The 26,539-nt window shown below is 40.0% G+C and overlaps 2 protein-coding genes across 4 annotated transcripts in view; one reads left to right on the forward strand and one right to left on the reverse strand.

Moving 5' to 3' along the window:
* The window catches only part of LOC122212845 (gamma-taxilin-like), a 52,771-nt gene extending 28,807 nt beyond the window's left edge, over nt 1-23,964 (forward strand). The window contains exons 4-5 of one of the 2 annotated variants that reach the window (XM_042926821.1): nt 14,343-14,513; nt 22,205-23,964. In XM_042926821.1, the coding sequence (XP_042782755.1) occupies nt 14,343-14,513; nt 22,205-22,435 (402 nt within the window). In that variant the 3' untranslated portion in view covers nt 22,436-23,964. Of the gene's footprint in view, nt 1-14,342; nt 14,514-22,131 lie in introns of both variants that reach the window. The other variant, XM_042926822.1, reaches the window with a different exon arrangement.
* TXLNG (taxilin gamma) overlaps nt 23,959-26,539 on the reverse strand; it is a 53,910-nt gene continuing 51,329 nt past the window's right edge. For both annotated transcript variants that reach the window (XM_042926819.1, XM_042926820.1), the window contains one exon: nt 23,959-26,375. In XM_042926819.1, coding sequence (XP_042782753.1) covers nt 26,058-26,375 — 318 coding nt within the window. In that variant the 3' untranslated portion in view covers nt 23,959-26,057. The remainder of the gene's footprint in view (nt 26,376-26,539) is intronic.

A 26,539-nucleotide genomic window follows, 5' to 3' on the forward strand; every position in this document is an offset into this window, starting at 1 on the left:
CTGGGGACTCTCACATCCCCCGCTGTGAGAACAGTGAGGCCCTCACAGAATAGTGAGGCCAGGCAGCACGGGGATCATGACCTGGGCCAGAATCAGAGTTGGTCGCTCCACGGACTAACTCACCCAGGCACACCCCTGTCTTGCTGATTTTAACACTTTTTCTCTGTCCCTATTTTTTTTGTATCTCTAATTACAGTACGTCTTGGAGTTGTCCTACTTTTGTTAATTTTGATGGGAGTTCTGTCGTGGACGCGCTGTCTTTTCCCTATCACTGAATGTGATGTTTTGTTTCCTCAAATAAATGTTCTCTCCTCCTTTTTCTCTCTTCTTCTGGGACTCCTAGTATATGAATGTTATTACATTTGATGGAGTCACTGAGTTCCCTAAATCTGTCACCACAATTCTTCTTTCTCTCTCTCCTCTGTCACCTTCTTTAGTTTCCATAACTCTATCTTCCGTATCACTTGTTCATCCGTCTGCTTCTTCCGGCCTTGTGGTCCTTCCATCTAGCCTGTTATGAAGCTGTTATTTTATTTTTTCATTTCTGAATGATTGTGTTATAACTGCTTTATCAAGGTGGCCTCCCTGATGTCCTCCTCCCTTCTACTAAAAGTTCTAAAAGAAATTGTTAATGTTTGTTTGTTTATTTATATATTTACTTACTTACTTACTTACTTATTTCCTTCTTTATTTGAGAGAGAGAGAGAGAGAGCATGATCAAGGGAGGGGCAGAGAGAGAGGGAGACACAGAGTCCAAAGCAGGCTCCACGCTCTGAGCTGTCAGCACAGAGCCCGACGTCGGGCTGGAACTCACAGAGCACGAGATCATCACGTGAGCCGAAGTTGGACGTTTGACCGACTGAGCCACCCAGGCGCCCCTGATGTCTTCCATTGTTCTCTCAAGTCCAGCCAGTATCCTTATGGTTGTTGCTTTAAATTCTCCACCAGGCATGTTACTTACATCTGCTGGGGTTCGATCTCTGGCTGTGACCTTATCTTGTTGTTTCTTTGGGGATGAATTCCTTCTCCTTGGCACTTTGTCTAGGTCTCTGTCTTCTTCTCTGTGTTAGAAAAGCCTGGTATGTTTCCTGTGCCCACAGTGCCCACGGTGCCCACACAGTGAGACTAAAGGCTTTATGAAGAACCAGTCATACAGTGTGCAGGACTTCATGCTTCAGGGAATGTCTGTGGTGTATGCTTGGTGTGCTCTGCTGCTCTGCTGTGGCTGCTCTATCCCTCAGGCCAGTCATCTGCAGATGCTCTCTTTACCTGCAGTGGACAGTGTTGGGTCCTTGGCCAGAGTGGGGTAAGTTTTTAAGCAGGCATGGTAAAAGAGACCTGATGCTAGTTCCACTAGAACTGAAGTCCTGCACAACTCAATGGTCGGTACACGTGGGGTGTGGGGGATGTGTGCTGGTCTTCTGGGGGAGGCGCCCCCTGCACTGGCTTCTATGCACAGAAGCGGTGCCAGCAGAGTGCAGGGGGGCAGGACTCGGTGTTAGCAGGTCAGGCATCCACTGTGTGGGCACTGTGCTATTTACTGAAGTGGCTTATGGTGGGGGCGGGGGGACAGAAATGGGACCTAGCCAGGTCCCTTGTTTCTGGAGAGAGGAGTTCATGCTTATGCTCTCAGGGAAGTCCCCCCGAAGAAGAGTGAATACTTTCCCCTCATGTGTCTAGGTGTCTTTCAGATTGCTGTTTTCTGTCTATTCCGCGTTACTTGCCGGCCCAGAGGAGCACAGTGCATTTGGGGTTTACCCCAGCCAGCTCTGCTGACTTCTAAACTTCCAAACTTCAGGGTCCTGGTGTTGGGGAGATTGGCACCGGTCCTCTGGGAAAGGTTCTCGCTGTGCTGCGACAGATGCAGGTTTGGTACAGAAGGGCAGTCACACCAGAGCACAAGGGTGTGGGATTTGGAGCAAGCCTGCTGTGCAGTGTTGTGGTTAGCTGCCCTGAGGATGTGTCTCTGCACCTCCGCTCAGGAGCAGAGGAAATGGTGCCCACCAGCTCCTCTGTCTCCACAGAGGCAATGCCACGCCTCACAGATGTGTTCCAAAACAAACCAGCAGTCTCTCCCTGCCCACTGAGGTGATCCTTAGAACATGCCATCTGCCCAGAAGTTGTTTGCCTGTCTTCTCTCCAGGAGTAGGGCACCGTCCTCAGATCTCCATCCCAGCTATCCTGGGGACCTGTGAAACTCCAGGCTTTGAACCCCACTGTTTACAAAAGCTCACAAAATTCACCCCCTCTCGTTGTGGAGTGAGTGCCTTTGGGGAAATGTTCCTGTGTCTTCCCCTGAGTGTGCCTCTTTCTCACCCTTCTTTGTGACTAGGGTTCTCTGCACTCTGCAGCACCTGCAGTCTGTTTCCCTCCCGAACCATGTCTCTGCACTTCTTACCTTTCTTCGTGTGGCCTCTTGTCTCTCTCTACTTGTGGAGTTTGTTTCTGTCAGTCCTCAGGTCATTTTCGTGGGTACTCAGAATGATTTGATGGTTATCTAGCTGTGTTCGAGGGACAAAGCAAGCCTAGGGTCCTCCTACCACACCTCCGTCTTAGCTCCTCTAGGGTGGGTTTTTTTTTTTTCCCTTTTCTTTTCTGTTTGAGTGAACTTCCATAACATTGTTGGGGAGGAAGGAATTCCATGTCCCCTTCAAGATCCTTCTAGCTGGACTGTGAATCAGATTGATACGAGGAGAGTAACAGGAAAAAACATCAAATTCAATTTCATATACATGGGGACTCCACACCAACACAAAATTGAAAGACTGGATATATGTGACATACATCATTCTGCACTAAGGAGAAGCAGGTAGGAGTCTGGGCTTTCAAAGGGAAGGTGTGCAAATCACAGGAAAAAGATAGAGAGTAGATAAAGTGTTTGCAGACAATGGGGCATAGGAATTTTCACAAAAAGGCTTTGCTGAATTCCTCCTTGTTTTACCTGCTTCAATCCCTGTCTTCCACCCCTCGTTCTTATCATAATGTAGTTATCTGTGCAGATTGCTCCTTCCAGGAGCAGCTCCTCCATCTAAGTTGTCTTGAGTCAGCTGAGGGAGACAAGAGGGTCAAAAACTTTTGCTGAGTTGGGACGCCTGGGTGGCTCAGTTGCTTAAGCCACTGACTTCAGCTCGGGTCACGATCTCACAGTTGTGAGCCTGAACCCCACGTCAAGCTCTGCGTTGACAGCTCAGAGCCTGGAGCCTGCTTTGGATTCTGTGTCTGCCTCTCTCTGCCCCTCGCGAGCTCGTGCCTCTCTCTCAATCAATCTCTCTCTCTCTCTCTCTCTCTCTCTCTCTCTCTAAAGAAAAAAAACATTTAAAAAAAATTTAAAAAAAAACAACAACAAACTTTTGCTGAGTCTATTCGGTTGTGACTGTTTTTAACTGGAAATAATCTTTGTGCCAAAGTGGCCCATCTCGGGGCATCCTGCCATTGGCCTCTACAGGAGTTTTCTATATGGTGAGTAAACTTAAGTGCCTTGTATGCAAAGTGTATGTGATATGGCTTATCATTTGTTTTCACATGACTGTCCCAATATTTCAATACAATAAGAAAAGACAAAAGAAAACTGAGAAAGTGAAGAGAAGAAAGAAAAAAAAAGCCTGACCCAAAACGAGAAAAATAAATGAAAAATAAACAAGAGACTATGAACCTGAGTTTAAATGAAAAAAGTAAAATAAAATAAATAAGGAAGCCTGGTCTTATTTCCACCAGAACTGTGGGTGTCATTTGGACACTTGATTTTCAGTACACTTGGTGCTTGTGGGGTGCTGTCGGTGCTGGTCTTCTGGGAGACCAGCCTGCTGCCTCGCTCAGCATCAGTCTTGCCTCTCAGTTGACAGGCAGGGAGCAGCAGGTCCCTCATCCACTGGGGGCTGCTGTGCTGCTCTCTAAAGTCTGACCCTGTTTGTGTTCTGGCAGGCAATGGCACCACTCTAATCTCTTGCCTCATGGACAGGGGATCTTCCACTCCCGGCTCTTCAAATAGTCCTAACAGAAGAGCGAAGGCAGTGTGTTCACAGTGTGCCACAACTCTTCTGTGTTGTTGTTGTTGTTTTTGTTTTTTTTTTTTTGGGGGGGGGGTGGCTGGGATTCAGAACCCAAAGCCTTAATGGACCTGGTCTCACATGGATCCCCACTCCCTCCTGTAGATTAGAGCCTCTCCACACTGTCTGAAATCCTGCCCCTGATAATCAGTCCCCCGCCTGCACAGTGTGCGGAATCTATGGTGTAGCATTGCTAAAAGCGGCAAAAGCTATATTCCCTCTGGATGCACCTCTGTCCCCTGCTGATGGACGGCTTTGTGCTGGGGCTTGGCAGGGTCTTTGGTCCTTGAGATAGTAATATACCCTGTTGCAAAAGTACTCCAGGAAGAGGAATGTTCTCTCCCAATGCACCCCGGGTATCTCTATACCATGCTATGTACCCTGGGACCATTTCTCTCTTCCCCAGGAAGCCACAGCTCTGCTCCTGAGAAAGTCACACACTTCCAAAACCTGAGTTTGAGTTCCAAATGCTGTTTGAAAACAAAACAAAACAAACAGCAAACAAACAAACACCTGTGGCCCTTTTTGTGTATTTTTTGCCCCCAGTCCCATGGTCAGAGAGGGTTTCCTCTTTTGCGAACTCAGCGCCCCTCTTTTTCTCTTCGTTTCGTCTCTCTGTGGAAAGGGTTCCCTCCCTCCATGGCATCACCATTTCTCTGTCACCCAGTTCACTTCCATGCACCTCGCACCTCCCATGTTGTCTCCCTCTGACTCTGGAGATGGTTCTGCCACTCCACACACACATTGCAGATCGATTTCCTGGGTGTTCCTGGGAGTCGACCTCAGGAGAGCTGTGTTCGCCCAAGTCGTATCAGTTCTTTATATATTTCAGGTATTAACCCGTTATCAGATCTGTCACTTGCCCACATCTTCTCCCATCCAGTAGATTGTCTCCTGTTCCTTCGCTGTGCAGAAGCTTGTATTTTGTCATTATCTCAATAGTTTGTTTTGCTTATGTTTTCCTTGCCTCAGGAGACATCGAGGCAGTGTTGCTATGGTAGATGTCAGAGACATTTCTGCCTGGGTCCTGTTGTTAGGAGTGTTATGGTTTCAGGTCTCACACATACTCAGTCCAATTTCAATTGATTTTTGTGTATGGTGAAGAAAGTGGTCCAGGTTCATCCTTCTGCACGTTGCTGTGCAGATTTCCCAGAGCCATTTGTTTTTCTTTTTCCCCCTGAATATTCTTTCCTGCTTAGTGGAAGATTAGTTGGCCGTATAGTTGTGGGTCTATTTCTGGGGTTTCTGTTCTGCCTTATTCATCTGTGCGTGTGCGTGTGCGTGTGCGTGTGCGTGCGTGCATGCCTGTGTGTGTGTTTTGAGCCAGTACCAAATATTTTAAATACTTCAGCTTTGTACTATATCCTGAAATCTGGTATTGGGATGCCTCCTGTTTCTACATCAATATTTATTAGGATTTTTTTTTTTTTTTTTTTTTTTTTTGTCTATTCAGGGTCTTTGGGGGTTTCCTACCAATTTTGGTATTATTTGTTTTAGTTCTGTGAGGGCTACTGTTGGTAGTCTGATGGGATTGCATTCAATGTGTAGATTGTTTTGGGCAATATGGGCATTTTAGCATGAATGTCTTCCAATCCATGAATATGGAATGTCTTTGGGAATGTCTTTCCATTTAGTTTGGGTCATCGTCAATTTATTACATCAGTGTTTGACAGTGTTTCAAGTAGAGATGTTTTACCCTGCATGGTTAAGTTTATTCACAGCGTTATTTACGTAGTTATTTTTTGGGTAAGATTGTAAATGGTGTTACTTCCTTAATTTCTCTTTCTGCTACTTCGTGTTACTGTAAAGACTCACTTCTGGTATCTGCGTATTAATTTTGTATCCTGCCACTTTCCCTAATTAGTTTATTACTTATACTATTTACTTATTTATTTTTTTGGTCGAGTCTCTAGGATTTTCTATGTATAGGACCTGTCATCTGCAAATAGTGACAGTTTAATTTCTTCTTTTCCCGTGTGGATGCCTCTCATTTCTTTTTCTTGTCTGATTTCTGTGGCTAGGCGTTACAGTAATCATTGATAAGTGGTGAGAGGGGACATCCTTGTCTTCTTCCTGAGGTTACCTGAACTTTCAGCTATTCTGAGTTAATTATTGCGTATGGTGTTCAATGTCCAGCTTCATTCTTGTTTTCGTTTCTTCTTCTTCTTCTTCTTTTTTGTTTAATGTGGCTATTGTTTCCTCAGCATCTTTTGTTGCAGGGGCAGATTTTTGCCCTCCGAATGGCTCGGCACCCTTTGTGGAAAATCATCTGAAAATGTGTTTGAGAAATTATTTCTGTGCTCTTACTTTCATTAATCTTCATGTTTGTCTTCATCCCAACACCACATCATTTTGATTATTGTAGCCTTGTTTTAAGTTTTAAAGTCAGGAGATGTGAGTCATTCAACTGTTTTCTTGTTTTGTTTTGTTTGTTTTGTTTTGTTGTTTCAGTATTTGGCTCTTCTAGTCCCTTGAGATTCCATATCATTTTAGAATGGATCTTTGCACTTTTGTAAAAGAGACACCCCTGGTAATTTGATAGGGACGCATTGAATCTGTAGATCACTTTGGTAATACTGCCTCCTTAACAATGTCCTGATGTTAGTATAGCCATCCCATTTGTCTTTTGGTACGTTTTGTATGGAATATCCTCTTCTACCTGTTTTTCTCTACCTGTTTGTATTTTGGACCTAAGGTGAATCTCTTGCAGGCAGTATGTAGAAGGACCATGTGTTGATCTGCTCATTGAGTTACTTACTAGCATTTTTTTTTTTATTGAGATATAAGTGTTATAACTTGTACAACCTAATGATTAGATACCTGTACACAATGGAAAGTGATCATAATAAATCTAGTTAACATCCATCAACACACATAGTCACAAATTTTATTTGTCTTCTGATGGGAACTTTTAAGATCTTCTGCCTTGTCAGCTGGCAAAGATACGGTACGCTATTTGTCATTACCTGTAGTCAAGATACAGTACATTACATCCTCTGGAGTTATTTATGGAATAAGTGGAAATTTGCACCGTTTGACCACAGTCACCCATTCTTGGCTCCCCCAACCCTGATTCTGGCCACCACCAGAATTTGTGTTGTTTTTGTTTTAGGACCCACGTGTAGATCAGATCACATAGCATTTGTCTTTCTCTGTCTGACTTGTTTCAGTTAGCGTAATGTCCTCAAGTTCCATGCATGTTGTTGCCAACAGCAGCATTCCCTTACATTTTTATATCTGAATAATATGCCTGCCCTCTCTCATTGGGTGTGTGTGTGTGTGTGTGTGTGTGTGTGTGTGTGTGTGTGTGACTTTTTTATCCATTCATGAATTAGTGGACGCTTAGTGTTTCCCTTTGTTAGCTACTGTAAATAATGCTTCAGGGTACATATATTCTTTAGTTTGAATGTTCATCTCCTTCCCAAAAGACTTACAAGTGGAATATGGAAGTTCTACTACCTTTCATTTTCTGAGAAACCTCGAAAGTAATCACCATAGTGGTTCTCTGGTTCTGTGTGTATTTTAGGCTTGTACTGTTTCTGTTCTTGTTCCACTGGAATTTGGATGGGGATCTCATGACTTGGTAGATTGCCTTGACTAGGATGCACATCCTAAAAATGTTCATTCTTGGGGCACCGGGGTGGCTCAGTCGGTTAAGCATCTGACTGCAGCTCAGGTCGTGATCTCGCGGTGTGTATGAGTTTGAGCCCCATGTCCAGCTCTGTGCTGACAGCTCGGAGCCTGGAGCCTGCTTCAGAATCTGCGCCTCCCTCTCCCTCTGCCCCTCCCCTGCTCGCGCCCTGTCTCTCTCCCTCTCACACACAAAAATAAATAAACATAATTTTTTAAAATGTTGATTCTTCTACCCTCATGAGCATGGAATCTCTTTCCATTTATTTGTATCTTATTCATTTTTTTTTCCATTGGTGTCTTATAGTTTTCAGTGCAGGTCTTTCATCTCTGTGTTTAAATTTATTCTGAGATATTTTATTATTTTTAGTGTAACTGTAAAAGGGGTTGTTTTCCCAATTCCTCCTTGGATAGAAAGAAACACAGCTGATTTTGGTATACTAATTTCACAGTTTGTAACTTTACTGATTCAGGTATTAGTGCTAGAAGTTTGTTGGTGGACTCATTAGGCTTCTCTATACATATGATATAATGTCATCTATAATTAGGGATCCTTACTTTTTCCTTTCCAATTTGGATTATTTTATTATTATTTGTTTTCTTGTCTAATTGCTTGTCCAGGATTTCTGATAGTCTATAGAGTTAAAAGTGGTGAGAGTGGGCATCCTTGTCTTTTTCCAGATCTTAGAGGAATAGCTGTCAGCTTTCCACCTTGGGCTATGATGTTAGGTGTGGGCTTGTCATATATGGTCTTCATTGCAGTGAGGTGTCTTTCCTGCAAACCACTTTGTCAACAGTGTTTATCTCATAAATGGATGTTGATGTTTCTGCATTTATTGTGATGATCACACGATTTTTATCCTTTATTTTATTATCGTAGTGTAGCTTTGATTTGTGAATGTCAAACCATCCTTGTATTCTTGGAATAAATCCCACTTGATCATAGTATATGTTTCGTTGATTGTATCGTTGAATTTGGTTTGTTAATATTTTGTTGAGGAGTTTTGCATCTCTGTTGCTCAGGGATATTGGCATGTGATTTCCTTCCCTGTTGTGTCCTTGTCTAGTTTTGCTGTCACAGTAAGACTTTGCCTCATGAAAATGAGATTGGAAATGTTCCCTCATCAGTTTTTTTTTTTTTTTTGAAAGAGATTGAGGTATATAGTGTTAATTTTCTAAAATTTGGATTGAATTCAACGTTGAAGCCATGGGTCCTAGAGTTTAGTTTGTGGAGAAATTGTTAATAACCGAGTCAGTCTTATTATTTGAAATTTGTGTTTTCATATTTTCTGTTCCTTTGTCATTGTGCTCTTGGGTTATCTTTTCTAGGAATTTATCCATTTCTTCTAGGTTGACCTATTCTTTTGCTCTACAATTGTGCATGATAGTCTCATAATCCTTTGTATTCTGTGGTATGTGTTGTAATGTCTCCTTCGTTTCTGATTTTTTTTGAGTTCTGTAGTGTACTTGGTTAGTGTAGCTAAATTTGCCGTTTGTTTTTAAGAACATTAGCTGTCCCTAATCTTTTCTACTGCCTTTGTAGTCGCTATTCCTTTTAGTCCACTCTGATCTGCGTTATTTCCTTCCTTCTACTAACTTTGGGCTTTGTTTATTCCTTTTTCCCCTAGTTCCTTGAGGTGTAAAGTAGGTGGTTCACTTGGGCTCTGTGTCTTGATATAGGTATTTATTACTATGAACTTCCCTAGTAGGAATGTTTTTGCTGCATCAAATTTTGGTATGTTGTTTATCCACTTTAATTTGTCAGAAGGTTTTTTTTTTATTTCTTTAGACTTCTTTGTTTATTTCTTTAGATTTCCATTGGTTTTTCACTTTGTGATGTTTAATCTCCACACATTTGTGAATTCGGTTTTCCTCTCTCATTACTTTGTAAATACATTGTGCCGCTTCCCTCTAGCCTACACACAGTTTCTGCTGAAATGTCTGCTGATTGTTTTATGGGGATTCCCTTGTACATACCGGGTGTTTTTGTTTGTTTGTTTGTTTGTTCACTTGTTGCTTTTAGACGCTCTCCTTGTCTTTAATTTGAAAGTTTATTTATGTTTATCGTATGGGTCTCTTTGAATTGTTACTTGGAACACTGCCGGCTTTCTGTATCTGGATGTCTGTATCCTTCCCCAGGTTTGGGAAGTTTGGAGCTGCTGTTTCTTCGATATGTTTTCTGCCCCTTTCTCAATATCTTCTCCTCTGGGACCTTTATTATGTGAATGTTGGTGAGCTTGGTGTGCCTTAAAGCAGTTTCTAATTCTGTTTTCTTTTTGCTTCTCTGATTGGGTGAGTTCCACTGCCTTGTCTTCCACTTCACTGATTCCTTTTTGTGCTTCATCTAATCTGCTGCTCAAGCCTCTCTTGCATATATTGCAGTTCAGTTCGTGTATATCCTTCTATGACTTCTATTTGAATATTAATTTGTATTTTCTATTACTTTATTATAATTCACAGTTTGTTCATCTGTTCTTCTCCCAGGCTTGGTGAGCGTCTTTAGGACTGTTAATTTGAACTGCCTTTTATCAGGTAAATCACTTACCTCTGTGTCAGTAGGGTTTTCATCTGAGGGTTTGTCTTATTCTTAACATTGGAACATAGTCCTCCATTTTGTTATTTTGCTTGAATTTCTGCCCTTGTTTCTATGTATTAGATGAAACAGCCATCCATCTCAGTCCCAAAGCAGTGGCCTTGTGTAGGAGATAAACCTTGCCTTAGCTCTTGATTTTATCTGAAACTGCTGTGACTGTTCACACAACCTACTTTATTTTTAGTGGCTCTCAGAAGCTGAGGGTGTGTCAGTTTCCCAAAGGGAACAGTCCATCGCTGAGATTCAGGCTGATTGTAAGCCAGATGCTACAAAGGCAGCAGCTTTCAAAGTATGCAAATAACACTCTTTCAGAGGAAGGCTAAGGGATAAACCTTCAGAACGGTCTCTGTGCACTAATCCCTTGGGTGATAGACAGTTAAGAACTGTTTATTCATCTGTTACTGTGTTGTGAACCTGTGAACACAAACTTGGCTGGCCACAAGAGTCAAGCATTCCAGGGATGTGTCATCTTGGCAATCAGTGGTGCTAGACATATACAAAGTCTCCTTCCTTGAAGACGCTGATCTCCTGGGACGTGGTAGACGTAGAGTGTGAAGATGGTGCCTCCTCTTCCTGCCTTGTATAGAGGATTTGTAGTTGGCTCCTAGATGTATGCTTTAATTTAGAAGCCTGCCTTTTGAAGATACGCTAATAGGCCTCTTCCACAGAAAGACTGGGTTACATTTCAGTCTGCCATTTCTTCACTGTGCTTGGTGTGTGTTGGCTCAGCCCACATGGATGGTTCTCCACTTGTAACAGTCCTGTGGGATCTATGAGTATAGTCCCCACTGGCCACTAGAGCCAGGCAATGAAGGGGTGTCCTCCCTCCCCCGGGCAATAGTCACAACAAACCAAAGTATAAGAAGTGAAAACAGGAGGAGCATATATGTTTACACACTCCCCTCTAGGAGATAGCAGCACTCAAGAATGTGGTCACCACCCCCTCAGCTCTTGTGGATCTGTGAATGTCTTCATTTCTCCGTCAGTTTTGAAGGACAGTTTTGTCAGATACAGGAGGGACTGTCTCCCTCCAACACATCAGCACTTTGAAGGCCACTGACTTCTGGCTTCTGCTGAGAAATTAGCTGATAATCTTATGGAGATTCCTTCATAGGTGATGAGTCACTTTCCCTCTTGCTGCTTTCAAGATTTTCTCTTTGTCATTGGCACTGGGCAGTTTTTATTATAATGTGCCTCAGTGTGGGTGTCTGTTTATCCTTCCTGGTGTTCAGCCAGCTTTTTGGTATTCATATGTTGCATCAAATTTGGGGAAGTTTGTGCCATTATTTTTTCCAATAATTTTTCTGCCCATCCCTCTTCTTTGATTCCCACGGTGCATATGTTGCTCCACTTGGTGGTGTCCCAAAGGTCCTTTATGCTCTTAGGTTTTTCCTCATTTTTTTTTTTTTTTTTCATTCCCTGGAGTTGAGAATTTACATTGACGTATCTTCTAGTTTACTGATTTCTTTCTTTTGTCTGGTCATATCTGATTTTAAATCTTTGTAGTGAATTGCTCACTTCAGTTTTGTATTTTTCAATTCCATATTTTTATTTTAGTTCCTCTTTATGGTCCCTCGTTATGGACTTTTTTTCCTTTTAATTCCTACATTGTTTTCCTGACTTTATCCTCATCATCCATTAGCTCTTTGGGCAGTGTAAAGAGCTAAAGGTGTTGTTTTAATGTGTTTGGTATTTCTATCATCTGATCTTCGTCTGGGACAGTTTCTGTTGACTTACGTTTTTCCTTTGAATTGGCCATACTGTCCTACTTCTTTGTACGCCTTATGATTTGTTGCTGTTGCTGTTGTTGTTGTTGTTGTTGCTGCTGCTGCTGTTGTTGAAAACTAGATATTTAAATATTATGACATGGTAACTTGAATATTAGATTCTCTCTATTTTGCCTAGGTTTTGCTCTTTGCCTTTCCTTGTTTGGCTAGTGTTGTACAAGGTCTGTCAGAGATTAGAATGAAATGCAAACTTAAGGTCTTCCCTGGTTGTCTTTCATTCTAGGCTTGCATGGGTGACTTTCTAAATTTCCACAGATATATGGTTGTTTTTGAATGTCATAGTACTTCAGTGTATGCCTTCCCCTCCAAAGAAGAAAAGAGGATAAGTGAAATGAGGGAAATAATAATTAAGTAGGGTCTGTTTCCCTACACACCCTGCGTGCCACTTCATATGGTGCGAGGCATCTGCAATGATGGTGGCCACCACTCTGTGTGCACCTTTGTGATCAGATGTGTCAGTCGCAGTCAAACACATATCTTTGATATTTTTGAAAGACTGAGACGTTACTGCTTACCTGGCTCCTGTAAGCCACTGCAGGAACATGTGATAGTATAGTCACCTGCCACAGGAGCATGGGAGTGGAGTGAAGAGTGAATATCTGCTCCTGCACTGTTGGCTTAAATTAACCAAAATTAACCACTGTTTACTGGCTCAGCATGCCCTTGGAGGGTGCAGGACTTTGAATAGATTCCAGAGTTCCAAAATAATGAAGTTGTAGGAGTGGAACAGCTTTCTCTGATGTCACTTCAGTCTCTTGTTCCGTGACCCTTGTCCTTGATTACCTATCTCATCTCTGTACCCCCTTGGCCACCCTCTGCTTTGGCTACCTTATGTAGCCATAAGAGGACATCAAAAGCCACAAGTACAGATACTCCATTCAGATTCTGAGTATCACCAGTCCAGAAAATACTTTTTGAAGGATTCCCACTATATTTGTTCTCTCTGTAACCATTGCAGCAAGCAGTACATTGAGCTTCTACTTTCACCTTGCCTGTACTACCTTCAGTCTTTGTGTTTGTTTTTTCCCTTAGATTTCATATGCCATAAAAATCAGTCTTTCTGGAAATATACATGCTCCACTTTGTCCATCCATTTCACCTGCCAGACAGAAACCCACTCAAGGTGTCCAAAAATACAGCCAGGCAGATGAAATCACAACTAGGTCTTCATGGTCATTTTAATACCTCTCTGTCTACAATCACTACACTATTATAAAAACTCCACATATTAGACACTTTTTTCCATTGACTGTATAAACCCTCAACTTCTTTCTACCTGCCCTCCTTCTCCACAGGAGTTGCAAATAATTTTCTTGCACTATGCAAAGTGCAACTAAATTATTTGCAACTGTGCCTTTTTTTGTAGAGGAAAGAGAAGCCATCAGGCTTTCTGTGTCTCCATGTCAAATATATCAATTACTTGCAATGGTGCCTATCTTCTCGGGCTCCTTTTTGTTCATTTTTTTTTTTATCATTAATATTTATCAGCTCAGTGTCTCGTACCTAGTCAGTTCAGTGTAATATGTCATCATTAGTGCCTAAGGTAGTCACGTCTGAGCTGCATCACCAGTAATTTGTTATTAGTATTACCATGAAAGAATTCAATTCCAATAGACATAATAATGTTTTTACTCAGCTTCTGATACATGAGCAGCAGGAAAGAATGGGGAGTGGGCAGGAAACCAGTTGGGTTGCAGATAATTTGTGTAGCACCTATAGCCAGGTGAATTATGCTATACTCATAGTCCGTAGTAAGATTCAAAGAAAAATTATTCTTTGCCAGAAGAAATTTCAATGAAGGTGTTTTTAGTAGCTCTAAACGTGTGGCCTGTAAGAGTGTTTGATAAGTCTCCTGGATAAGTCGCTCTTGCTCTTGCTCTTGAAATGTGTGACTTGTCAACATTTTTTCTTTAGGAGAGCTTTACTGAAGTGTCAGCAAGACTGTCATTTTATCTGTTCTCATACAATAGAATAAATTGCCTTCTTTTCACGAAGAGCTGCTTCTTTGTTTCATTTCTTGTAGTTTTTCCATTTCTTGTAGAAAAGTAAAACCAGATGGTGTTCACTCATAAGAAGTTTGCCTCAAAGATCTATTTTGTTTTTAATTTTAAAAAAGACATTGTGGTTTGTTTTCTAAATACACCAAAATTATTTGCATGCCATTTTATATCTCAGCCGAATAAGAGAGTAGTAGAAAAGTTTCCATGACTAATTCCAATTCTGCCAACTGTAACTCCGAGGTTCTTACTTTATTTTCTAACTGTATAAACTACTTGTTAATTTTAGCTGGAGGAGAGCAGGAATGTTCAGAAGCAAATGAAGGTTCTGCAGAAGAAACAAGCCCAGATCATCAAAGAGAAAGTTCACTTGCAGAGTGAACACAGCAAGGCCATCTTGGCAAGAAGCAAACTAGAGTCTCTTTGCAGGGAACTTCAGCGTCACAATAAGACACTAAAGGTTAGTTGATGCATTTTTCTGTTTTCAGGAGACGGCTAGGGTGAGTGTATAACCACTGTTTGAAGTGATTTTGTTTGAAGTAGATCCTTGCTTCACTTGCTGTAGTGGGACTTGGTTGTAATAATGGCAGCTTGGCGATAACTCCAGGGGACACTTGCTTCAGGTGTCAGGTAGGTTAGGTTCCTGAGCAGAGGACTTTGGTGGGTCCTCAAAGACATACTACCTTCAACATTTATTTATTCAACTTTGCCTGGGTTAATGCTGTATGTAAGGCCACTTGTAAATCTAATACTCTGCTATCCAGCTGTTGGTTTCAGCATCAAGAAAGAGTTCAGTAATGTACCTTATACTTGATCACAGGGTATCTAGATGGTATTGATGTTAGTGTTCATGGCCCTCCTGTTTAGTAAGCTCAGGGTTGCCAGGAATTTTTCTGATGATTAATGTAGTTGATTACCATGACCTTCATGGTGATGAAGAAATGAAATGCTCAGCAGAAAGCAGAAAACATTGACTGGTAGTAATAGACTTGAATCAGAATGAGTTTACGAAGCAAAAACAGATTGCAGAGAACTCCTATGGATCCTAACTGGCTAGTCTGTGTAACCGTTCTCTTCCCATCTTCAGCAATTCACTTCCTAAGTACTACAGAAGAGCACTCACGCCTACGTTGGTTTTGTACACATGTAGGTGAAGGATTTACTCTTCTCTATATATACAGGAAGAGGGAACAGTTATTAAAATTTTATAATTTGTGGAAGGATAAAGAACTAGAGAGTGTAAAAGGAATCTGCCTTTTCTAATGGGAACATGTCTGCCTATAGCTAAGAATACGGAGTAGGATCTCTAATTACCTTTATCACAGCAAACTCCCAAGATCCAGGAATACAGGGCAACTCATGAAATAAATCCTGATCTGGGGTGAGGTTTTTTTTTTTGTTTTTTGTTTTTTTTTCATTAGAAGACTTAAATTTAGATTGATTTTTTTTTTCTTTTTTTTTTAAATTTTATTTTGTATTTTTTTAAATTTACATCCAAATTAGTTAGCATGTAGTGCAACAATGATTTCAGGAGTGCCCCTTACCCATTTAGTCCATCCCCCCTCCCACAATCCCTCCAGCAGCCCTCAGTTTGTTCTCCATATTTATGAGTCTCTTCTATTTTGTCCATCTCCCTGTTTTTATATTATCTTATATTATTTTTATATTATTTTTGTTTCCCTTCCCTTATGTTCATCTGTTTTGTCTCTGAAAGTCCTCATAAGAGTGAAGTCATATGATTTTTATCTTTCTCTGACTAATTTCACTTAGCATAATACCCTCCAGTTCCATCCATGTAGTTGCAAATGCCAAGATTTCATTCTTTTTCATTGCCATATATACATATATACACACACACATATGTATACATATATGTATGTATATATGTATATGTAAATATGTATATACATATATGTGTACATGTATACATATATATGTATGTATATGTGTATATATATGTATATATGTACATATATATATATACACACGGAATGGGAAAACTGGACAGCAACAGGCAGAAGAATGAACCTGGACCGTGTTCTTAGCATATATATATATATGTATATATGTATATATATACATATATGGTATATATGTGTATATGTATATATACACACATATATGGTATATATGTGTATATGTATATATACACACATATATGGTATATATGTGTGTATATATATATATATACATATATATATATAAATGTATATATGTATATATGTATATGTGTGTGTGTGTGTGTGTGTGTGTGTGTGTGTGTGTGTGTGTGTGTATATACACACACACACCACATATACCACATCTTCCTTATCCATTCATCCATCCATGGACATTTGGGCTCTTTCCGTACTTTGGCTATTGTTGATAGTGCTGCTATGAACATGGGGTGCATGTGTCCCTTCGAAACAGCACACCTGTATCCCGTGGATAAATGCCTAGTAGTGCAATCGCTGGGTCATAGGGTAGTTCTATTTTTAGTTTTTTGAGGAACCTCCATACTGTTTTCCAGAGTGGCTGCACCAGCTTGCATTGCCACCAACAATGCAAAAGAGATCCTCTTTCTCCGCATCCTCGCCAACATCTGTTGTTGCCTGAGTTGTTAAAGTTAGCCATTCTGACAGGTGTAAGGTGGTATCTCATTGTGGCTTATCAGGTTATTTCCCTGGTGATGAGTGACGTTGAGCATTTTTCATGTGTCGCTTGGCCATCCGGACGTCTTCCTTGGAGAAGTGTCTATTCATGTCTTTTGCCTGTTTCTTCACTGGATTATTTGTTTTTTGGGTGTTGAGTTTGGTAAGGTCTTTATAGATTTTGGATACTAACCCTTTATCTGATATGTCATTTGCAAATATCTTCTCCCATTCTGTTGGTTGCCTTTTAGTTTTGCTGATTGTTTCCTTCGCTGTGCAGAAGCTTTTTATTTTGACGAGGTCCCAGTAGTTCATTTTTGCTTTTGTTTCCCTTGCCTCCAGAGACGTGTTGAGTAAGAAGTTGCTGCGGGCAAGATCAAAGAGGTTTTTGCCTGCTTTCTCCTCAAGGAATTTGATGGCTTCCTGTCTTACATTGAGGCCTTTCACCCACCTTGAGCTTATTTTTGTGTATGGGGTAAGAAAGTGGTGCAGGTTCATTCTTCTGCATGTCGCTGTCCAGTTTTCCCAGCACCACTTGCTGAAGAGACTGTCTTCATTCCATTGGATATTCTTTGCTGCTTTGTCAAAGATTAGTTGGCCACACGTTTGTGGATCCATTTCTGGGTTCTCTATTCTGTTCCATTGATCTGAGTGTCTGTTCTTGTGCCAGTACCATACTGTCTTGATGATTATAGCTTTGAAGTCTGGGATTGTGATGCCTCCTGCTTTGGTTTTCTTTTTCAAGATTGCTTTGGCTCTTTGGGGTCTTTTCTGGTTCCATACAAATTTTAAGGTTATTTGTTCCAGCTCTGTGAAGAATGCTGGTGTCACTTTGATAGGGATCGCGTTGAATATGTAGATTGCTTTGGGTAGTATCGACATTTCAACAATATTTGTTCTTCCTATCCAGGAGCATGGAATCTTTTTCCATTTCTTTGTGTCTTCTTCAATTTCTTTCATGAGCTTTCTGTAGTTTTCAGTGTATAGATTTTTCACCTCTTTGGTTCGGTATTTTATGGGTTTTTTTGTGCAACTGTAAATGGGATCGATTCCTTGATTTCTCTTTCTGTTGCTTCATTGTTGGTGTATAGGAATGCAACCGATTTCTGTGCATTGATTTTATATCCTGCAACTTCGCCTAATTCATGAATCAGTTCTGGCAGTTTTCTGGTGGAATCTTTTGGCTTTTCCGTGTAGAGTGTCATGTCATCCGCGAAGGGTGAAAGTTTGCCCTCCTCCTGGCCGCTTTGGATGCCTTTTGTTTCTTTGTGTTGTCTGATTGCAGAGCCTAAGAAGAGTTCCAACACTATGTTGAATAACAGTGGCGAGAGTGGACATCCCTGTCTTTTTCCTGACCTTAGGGGGAAAGCTCTCAGTTTTTCCCCATTGAGGATGATAGTAGCATTGGGTCGTTCATATATGGCTTTTATCATCTCGAGGTATGCTCCTTCTATCCCTACTCTCTTGAGGGTTTTTATCAAGAAAGGATGCCGTATTTTGTCAAATGTTGTCTCTGCCTCTCTTGAAAGGATCATATGGTTCTTGTCCTTTCTTTTCTTGACGTGATGAATCACATTAATTGTTTTGCAGATATTGAACCAGCCCTGCGTGCCAGGTGTAAATACCACTTGGTCATGGAGGGTAATTTTTTCATGTATTGTTGGAGCCGGTTGGCTAATATCTGGGTGAGGATTCTTGCATCCATGTTCATCAGGGAAATTGGTCCATAGTTCTCCTTTTTAGTGGGGTCTCTGTCTGGTTTTGGAATCAAGGTAATGCTGGCTTCATAGAAAGACTTTGGAAGTTTTTCTTCCATTTCTATTTTTTGGAACAGTTTCAAGAGAATAGGTGTTAACTCTCCCTTTAAATATTTGGGAGAATTCCCCTGGAAAGCCTTCTGGCCCGGGACTCTTGTTTTTTGGCAGACTTTTGATTACTAATTCGATTTCCTTACTGGCTATGGGTCTGTTCATATTTTCTATTTCTTCCTGTTTCAGTGTTGGTAGTGTAAATGTTTCTAGGAATTTGCCCAATTCTTCCAGATTACCCATTTTATTGGCATATAATTGCTCATAATATTCTCTTATTATTGTTTTTATATCTGCTGTGTTGGTTGTGATCTCTCCTCTTTCATTCTTGATTTTATTTATTTGGTCCTTTCCTTTTTCTTCTTGATCAAACTGACAAGTCGTTTATCCATTTTGTTAATTCTTTCAAAGAACCAGCTTTTGGTTTCATTGATCTGTTCTACTGGTTTTTTGGTTTTGATAGCATTGATTGCTGCTCTGATCTTTATTATTTCCTGTCTTCTGATGCTTTGGGGTTTTATTTGCTGTTCTTTTTCCAGCTCCTTTAGGCATAAGGTTAGGTTAGGTATCGGAGATCCTTCTTGCTTCCTTAGGAAGGCCTGGATTGCTGTATACTTTCCTCTTATGACCGCCTTTGCTGCGCCCGCCCCAGGGGTTTTGGGTTGTGGTGTTATCATTTTCATTGACTTCCATATACTTACATTAATTTCCTCTTTAACTGCTTGGTTAGCCCATTCATTCTTTAGTAGGTTGTTCTTCAGTCTCCAAGTATTTGTTACCTTTCCAATTGTTTTCTTGTGGTTGATTTCCAGTTTCATAGCATTGTGGTCTGAACATATGCACGGTATGATCTCGATCTTTTTGTACTTCCTTAGGGCTGATTTGTGTCCCAGTATATGGTCTATCCTGGAGAACGTTCCACGTGCACTGGCGAAGAACGTATATTTTGCTGCTTTAGGATGAAATGTTCTGAATGTATATATATATCATCCTTTCACCCACTTTGAGTTTATTTTTGTGTATGGGGTAAGAAAGTGGTCCAGGTTCATGCAGTCAAAAAGAATGAAATCTTGCCATTCGCAACTCCAGGATGGAACTGGAGGGTATTATGCTAAGTGAAATTAGAGAAGGACAAAAATCATGATTTCATTCCTATGAGGACTTTTAGAGACAAAACAAACACAAGGGAAGGGAAACAAAAATAGTATAAAAATAGGGAGGGGGACAAAAGAGAAGAGACTCATAAGTATGGAGAACAAACTGAGGGTTGCTGGAGGGATTGTGGGAGGGGGGATGGACTAAATGGATAAGGGGCACTAAGGCATCTACCCTTGAAATCATTGTTGCCCTATATGCTAACTAATTTGGATGTAAATTACAAATAAAAAAAAATAAAATAAAAGACATACGATGCCTGAATATGAGTAATCAATTAAAGCAGGATTCATTCATATGCTGCCTACAAGAGGAACACTTTAGCCTTAACGATACACATAGAATGAAAGTGAAGGAATAAAAAAAGACATTTTCAGCAAATGGCAACAACATTAAGAAGAAAAGAAGTAGGGGTAGGTATATCTATATTTTAAAAAATAGACTTTGCACTCTCAGTGGTAAAAAAAAAAAAAGACAAAGAAGCTCATTATATAATAATAAAGGGGTCACTCTATCAAGAAGTTAAAACAATTGTAAATATTTATTCACCCAATGGTACCCACCCAAATATATAAAACAAACCTAACAGAGATAAAGGGAGAAGTAAACAGCAATACAGTAGTAGTTGGGGATTTTAATATCCCATTCTCAATAATGGATAGATCATCCAACAGATGGATGAACTCCATTCATGGAGTTTGAATAACACTATCAACCAAATGGACTTACTGACATATAGAGAAATTCAAGAAGACTGAAATCATGCCAAGCATCTGCTCTGACCACCATGGTGTGAAAATAGAAATCAGTAGTAAGAAGAAAATTACAAAATCTAGAAAAGCCAAAAGTTAGCATATAAAGGAAAAGAATAAGTGTTAGAGCAGAAATAAGAAAATGGGGAGTAGAGAACCAATAGAAGAAATTAACCAAAGTAAGAGTTTGAAAATGGAAAAACCTTTAGGTAGGTTAACCAAGAAAAAGAGGAAAAGGACACAAAAACGAAATTACAAGTAAAAAAGAGCTATTACAAGATACCACTCAAACTCAAGGATCCTGCGAGGCAACTATGACCAAGTATAAGCCAATCTCCTGGAAAACCTAGAAGAAAGGGAGAAATGCTTAAAAACATACAGCCTACCAAGACTGGATCATAAAGAAATAAAAAATCTGAACACACCAATTATTAGTAAGGAGATCTGAGTCAGTAGGCAAAAATCTCCCAACAAAGAAAAGCCCATGAGCCGACAGCATCAAAAGGGAATTCTACCAAACAGTTAAGAATTAACACCAAGTCTGCCGAAATTCTTACAAGAAAATTAAAGAGGGGGAAACTCTTCCAAACTCATTTTGAGACTAACATTACCCTGATATTAAGGCAGACGAGGATTCTACCAAAATGGGATGTGGAGGGGGCAGTGGGAGAAGAGGAAAAAGAAAGAAATGGAAGAGAAAATTACAGGCCCATGACCCTCCTTAACATAGATGCCAAAATCCTAAAAACAAAAACAAACCAAACAAAAACTAGCAAACCAAATCCAACAGCATATTAAAAGGATCATTTATCATGATGAGGTGTTTTTTTTCCCTGAGATGCAAGAATGGTTAAACATACACAAACCCATCAGTGGAATACATCACTTTAATGGGATAAAAAGAAGGAATTATACGGCTATTTCCACATGCAGAGAAAGCATTTGACAAAATTCAGCATCCATTCAAGATAAAAATTCTTAAGAAATTAGCACAGAAGGTACATAAACCTCCATATCACAAAGGCCATATTCGACAAGTCCACAGCTGACATCATAGTCAATGAGAAAAGTTGAAAGTTTTTCCTCTAAGATTAGGTTCAAGAGAAGGGTGCCCTCTCTTACGATACCTATTCAAAATATTAATGGAAGTCCTAGCTAGAGCAATCGGGCAAGAAAAATAAAAGGTATCAGAATTAGAAGAGAAGAAGTAAAATTGTTTCTATTTGAAGATGACATGATTTTTATATAGAAAATCCTAACGACTCAAACAAAAATTGTTAGGTTTAATAAACAAATTGAGTAAAGTTGCAGGATACAAAATCAGCATTCGAAAATCTGTAGATTTCTATACACTGACAGGGACTTTTCTGAAGGAAATAAAGAAGTTATTACCGTTTACAATAGTATCATAAACAAAATATTTAGGAATAAATTTAAGGAGTTAAATTTAAGATGTCTACATTGAAAAGTAGGAGACATTGATGAAAGAAATAGAAGACACAAAGAACTTTAGGAAAAGTACCCTGTATTCATGGATTGGAAGAATTAATATTTTTAAAATGTCCATAAGAACAAAAGCCATCATTAGAGTCAAGGAAATAATCCCTATCAAAATTTCAATGGAATTGACATGGAATTCTGAATTAAGAGTTCATTGATCTCCATTTTGTTAGGGTCCGTTATTAGAGCTGTATTAGTTTCCTTTGAGAGCTCTTTGTTTTTTGTCATAGCTCCAGCTGACACCCCGGTTTCCCTGAGGCACGCCACTGACTTTGTTCTGCAAATTTTGGTTCCACCTGTCAGTTTCTCAGCTCAAGCGCCACTGGGCCACACAGCTTCCAGGAGTTGTCAGAAGCCCTGAAGTTCAGATGGGGCTACAAGCCACTTTCCACAGAAGGTGGGGTGGTGTTTCAGCACCTTTCCTGCACAGGGCCAGCCAGGTTTTCTGGCCAGCAAACCTCCTCATTTAAGGATGCAAGTCACACAGACCTCCAGTCTGGTGAGTTCCTGGATCATAGTGCACCTCCAACTTGATTCTGCAGATGAGTGAAACCCCTGGTTGGGAATATTACATGGACACTGCAGGTATGAACTCAGTCTGTCAAGATCCCTGTGCTGGTTGTTGGGGGTTCCTTCCTATTATCTATCACAGTCAGATTTCTAGTGGCTGCACTCTGCAGTCTCCATGGTGTGATGTCATAGTGGCAGCTCCCACAGAATGACCCACAGTGCGGGCAGCGGGGAGAAGGATGGGGCTGGTTGCCCAACCTGGGTTCTTTCTCCTCACTGGAGGAACCATATGCTCACAAAGACCTCAATTTGTGGTGCTTCACTGGCCTAGTAGAGGGACAATGAGGTCATCAGGTAGCCATTCCTCTGACCCTTCTAGCACAGTCTGTCACGGTCTCTGGCTGCAGAGTGGTGCTTAAGCCTCGCCTGCATATTCTAGGATGCCTGCATATTCTAGGATTCTCTCAGTGGTGTCTTGTCCATGTCTTGTTCTTCTTGCGAAGGGGAACAAAACAGAATGACCTATGTTGCAGTCTTGAGATGTCACTCACTTCCTGTTTAATTTCTTGGGAAGCACCCAAATTCTTTTCCACAGCATTTGCACCATTTCACATTCCCCTAAGCAATTTACAGGAGTTCAAGTTCTCCACATTCTCGCCTTATTTTGCTTAGTGTTTATTAGTGTTATCATGGCCCTAGTGGGTTTGAAGTGGTATCTCCTGATCTTGACTTGCATTTTGCTAAAGATGACCCAGGTTGAGCTTCACTGCATATGCTTAACTAACTGTTACACGGGGGTTTGGGGGAAAGTTATGAATCCAAGTCCTTCTACTGAATTTTTTTTTTTATTGTTGAGTTGTAAGAGTTCTTTGTATCTTCTCAATAGTATACCTTTGTCAGATACATGATTTAGAAATATTTTCTCCTGTTTTATAGATTACCTTTCCACTTACTAGATAATGTTCTTTGACAAAAAAGTTTTCAAATTTGGTTGTTTCAGTACAGGGCCAGACTCCTGGCATTTTCCACAAAGTTATTCTTGACTTTTATCTTTTAATTTGTGCCTAAGGTACTCAAATACTAGCTTTCTTCCAACTTGTTAAGCTAGAAAACACTCACTCACTTGCTTATATAGGATTCGGTAAACTGTGCTTTTTCTTATCAACAACTAATTCATTAAAAGGACACACAAAAAAAGTTCTATATACAAGTGTGCCTTCGTAAGATCTAAGATCTGAGATATTCACAATTCTTGCAGTTTTTTAAAGTCCTGCCAGAAGTTACACCTACTAGACATCATCCAGAATCACCTACTTTACTGTGTAGGATGGGGGTGGTGGTGGGTGGTGCTTACAGTGCTCTGGTGGAATAAATTTGTGTTACCAACATCAAAAGGTATCTCCTCCATCCCATACTCATTTAATTGTACAATAATTAGCTGTGTTTTAAAACCTGAGAAGTCAGCTATTTACAATTATCTCCGAGCTTGAATGTTACCAGACCAGAGAAGTCACATTCAGTGTAAAGGATATACAGAGGCTGTTAAATTAATCATCACATATTTATTCAACTTTACAGCATAGACAAAATAAGACTCACATTAGTGAAAAATTTCTACAAAATGACTGTGAAAAGCAAAATATGACTTCTTCATCAATTTTGTATTTTCGTGAAACATATTAGCTATGAAAATAAAGCAGTTTACTTAGCACTGCGTCCTTTTTTGGGCTATGTTCAGTTATAGTTTGAAAGAGGTAGATATTTTTGTAACACCTGAGAAATGAGCTGTGATAACCCGGTATGATAAGACAGTTTATACATAATTTAAACGTATTGGTCTTAGGGCCACAAAATGTATTCATACACATATGAAGATGAAATGGTCTGTGTGGAGCCATGTTTTTTTCTACACCGTGGATTCCAATGATGCTACTGATTTTACAACTCCAGAAGGTTCCACAAAATGGTGCAACAAGTATATTTTAACTGATTGCAACATTTAAGCTTTTCCTGGATCAGCTGCAGGGTATTTTAACAGGGTTGACAAAGGGTCAGACAGTAAATACATAAGAATTGCTCAACATAATAGCTATAGTATGAAAGCAGCCCTAGTCAAGATAGAGATGGTCTGACGGCTCCTGTTCCAGAATACAGTAGGTAGTACACACTACAGAGCCATTTGGAAGGGAGTCCTTCCCATAAGGTTCTTTTTTCCCTTGTTAACCACAGGAAAAGTTCTGAAACGAAAGCAAATGCTTCCCAGATTCCAGAGGCTTTCCATGTCTTATGTCATTTCACACAATGATATCTAATATATACCTATTAGATCCAAAACAGCAGAGCAAATGCTCTGAACCACATTGCTTTCAGCCCAAGATTTGCCTTCCCCACAAAGTAAGTATCACAAAGAAATGTGGGGCCACAAAACTACCTTAATAAGATGTTAAGAACTTACATGCTGTACTGTTCTGGTGAAATATGATCACTAGAATTAATTTTAAGGTGAATTGTAGTTCTGACACATAATCTTTATCCCCCCCCCCCCCCCCCCCCCCGCAAAGTGGTGGGTCCAACAGTTCCATTTAGTAGCTGATGGAGACACTTTTAAAAAACTGTTGAACGGTGAAGTGTGGACTTGCTACTTTTGGCAGACTAACTAAGGATGTCAAATTTCATGTAAATTTATTTTGCTTAACTCTCTGGTCCCTTGATTATCATGGTCAGTAGTGAAAGTTTGCAAATACTTCACACTGCAGGCTGTTTTACCTATCAGGTAATCTTCAATTTTCAACCAATTTAAGGTCATAGATGTGACAGGAACATATAAATAAAAGTAACTTTCAAACACTGAAATAACAAAGGAAAGTAACAAACAAAATTACAAAGCCCAGAAATTTTGCCATTGTAAATGCAGAGATCTAGATAATTTTTTTTTCTTTAAACACATGTGTTCTAAGCTGAAACCAAAGCAGTAGAACCATTTTTAGTGACTTAAGCATTAAACCTATTTGTCCAATGACTTGTGTGTACATGCTATTTTGTTTACAAGTGACAACCGCATAATCATATTCTGCCACAACCTTGAGAAAGTCAAGACAAGACTTAACAGTCATCTTCATTTGCAAGTGATAAAAAATATTACCAAAAAATCGAACCTATGTCAAATATGCTACACTTGTTTCCTATCCCACACTTGAGCTTTATTTTCCACTTGGCATTTGAATGAGCTACTAGACAAAACTAATCATCTTTATATTTTCTCTTTTTTATATTAGTGGAATAGAGAGTTTAAATTAGTTTTAGGTTTCACATAGGGAAACCACCATTGAAACAACGCTCAATTTAATTATGATAATAACACAAGGGGCAGGGATAAGGCAAATGAACACAGTGAAAGGATGAGACATGTATTCCAATAAAAGGTTAGTAAGGCAGGTATGTAATACAGCTGTGGAAACTGTACACATTAAAGCAATGCAAAACAACTAAGCAGCCTCCTGTGCCACACAGTCCAATAGTTCTTTAAAAATACATATATAATAGAAAAAGAAAATTTTCATCACAAAACTAATAGTAACGACTACAGAAAACTGATACACAAAATATCACTCAGTACAGTGGTCACACTTCATCTGATTCAACTGAATCAGTGCCTGGAAGAGATCATGTAGAAAGGGTCTTTGGAGTTGTGTTTTGTTTCATTTGCTCCCTGAAGCTTAGCCTCCAGGTACACTCCTGGAGCTCTTCTAGAAGTCTTCAGCTCCTTCTGAGAAACAACACCAGTGCAGGACTGTGTCACAGGTGTGGCTAAATCTACATCCACTGCATTTACAGAGACCTGCTCTTTGAGGGCTTCCACCTTCTCACTGAGCTCATTTCTTTCCATTTGAAGAGCTCTACACAGCTTCTCTAACCGTTCCAGTTTTATTTGAAAGGACTTGTACTCTTTATCATGCACAGCTTTCTGGGGAGTTGGGGGGGGTGGGGTGGAGAGGAGAGAATTCATGTAACCACTCTACATATAAATACAGAGTACATTATTGTCTACAAAAGAAAAAAAAAGAAATCTGTGCCACACTGTCAACTACCTTTTACCATCTGCTGAAAATACAATTATTCTGGAACAAT

This window comes from Panthera leo (genome assembly GCF_018350215.1).
Source record: "Panthera leo isolate Ple1 chromosome Y unlocalized genomic scaffold, P.leo_Ple1_pat1.1 chrY_random_Un_scaffold_80, whole genome shotgun sequence".
NCBI lineage: Eukaryota > Metazoa > Chordata > Mammalia > Carnivora > Felidae > Panthera > Panthera leo.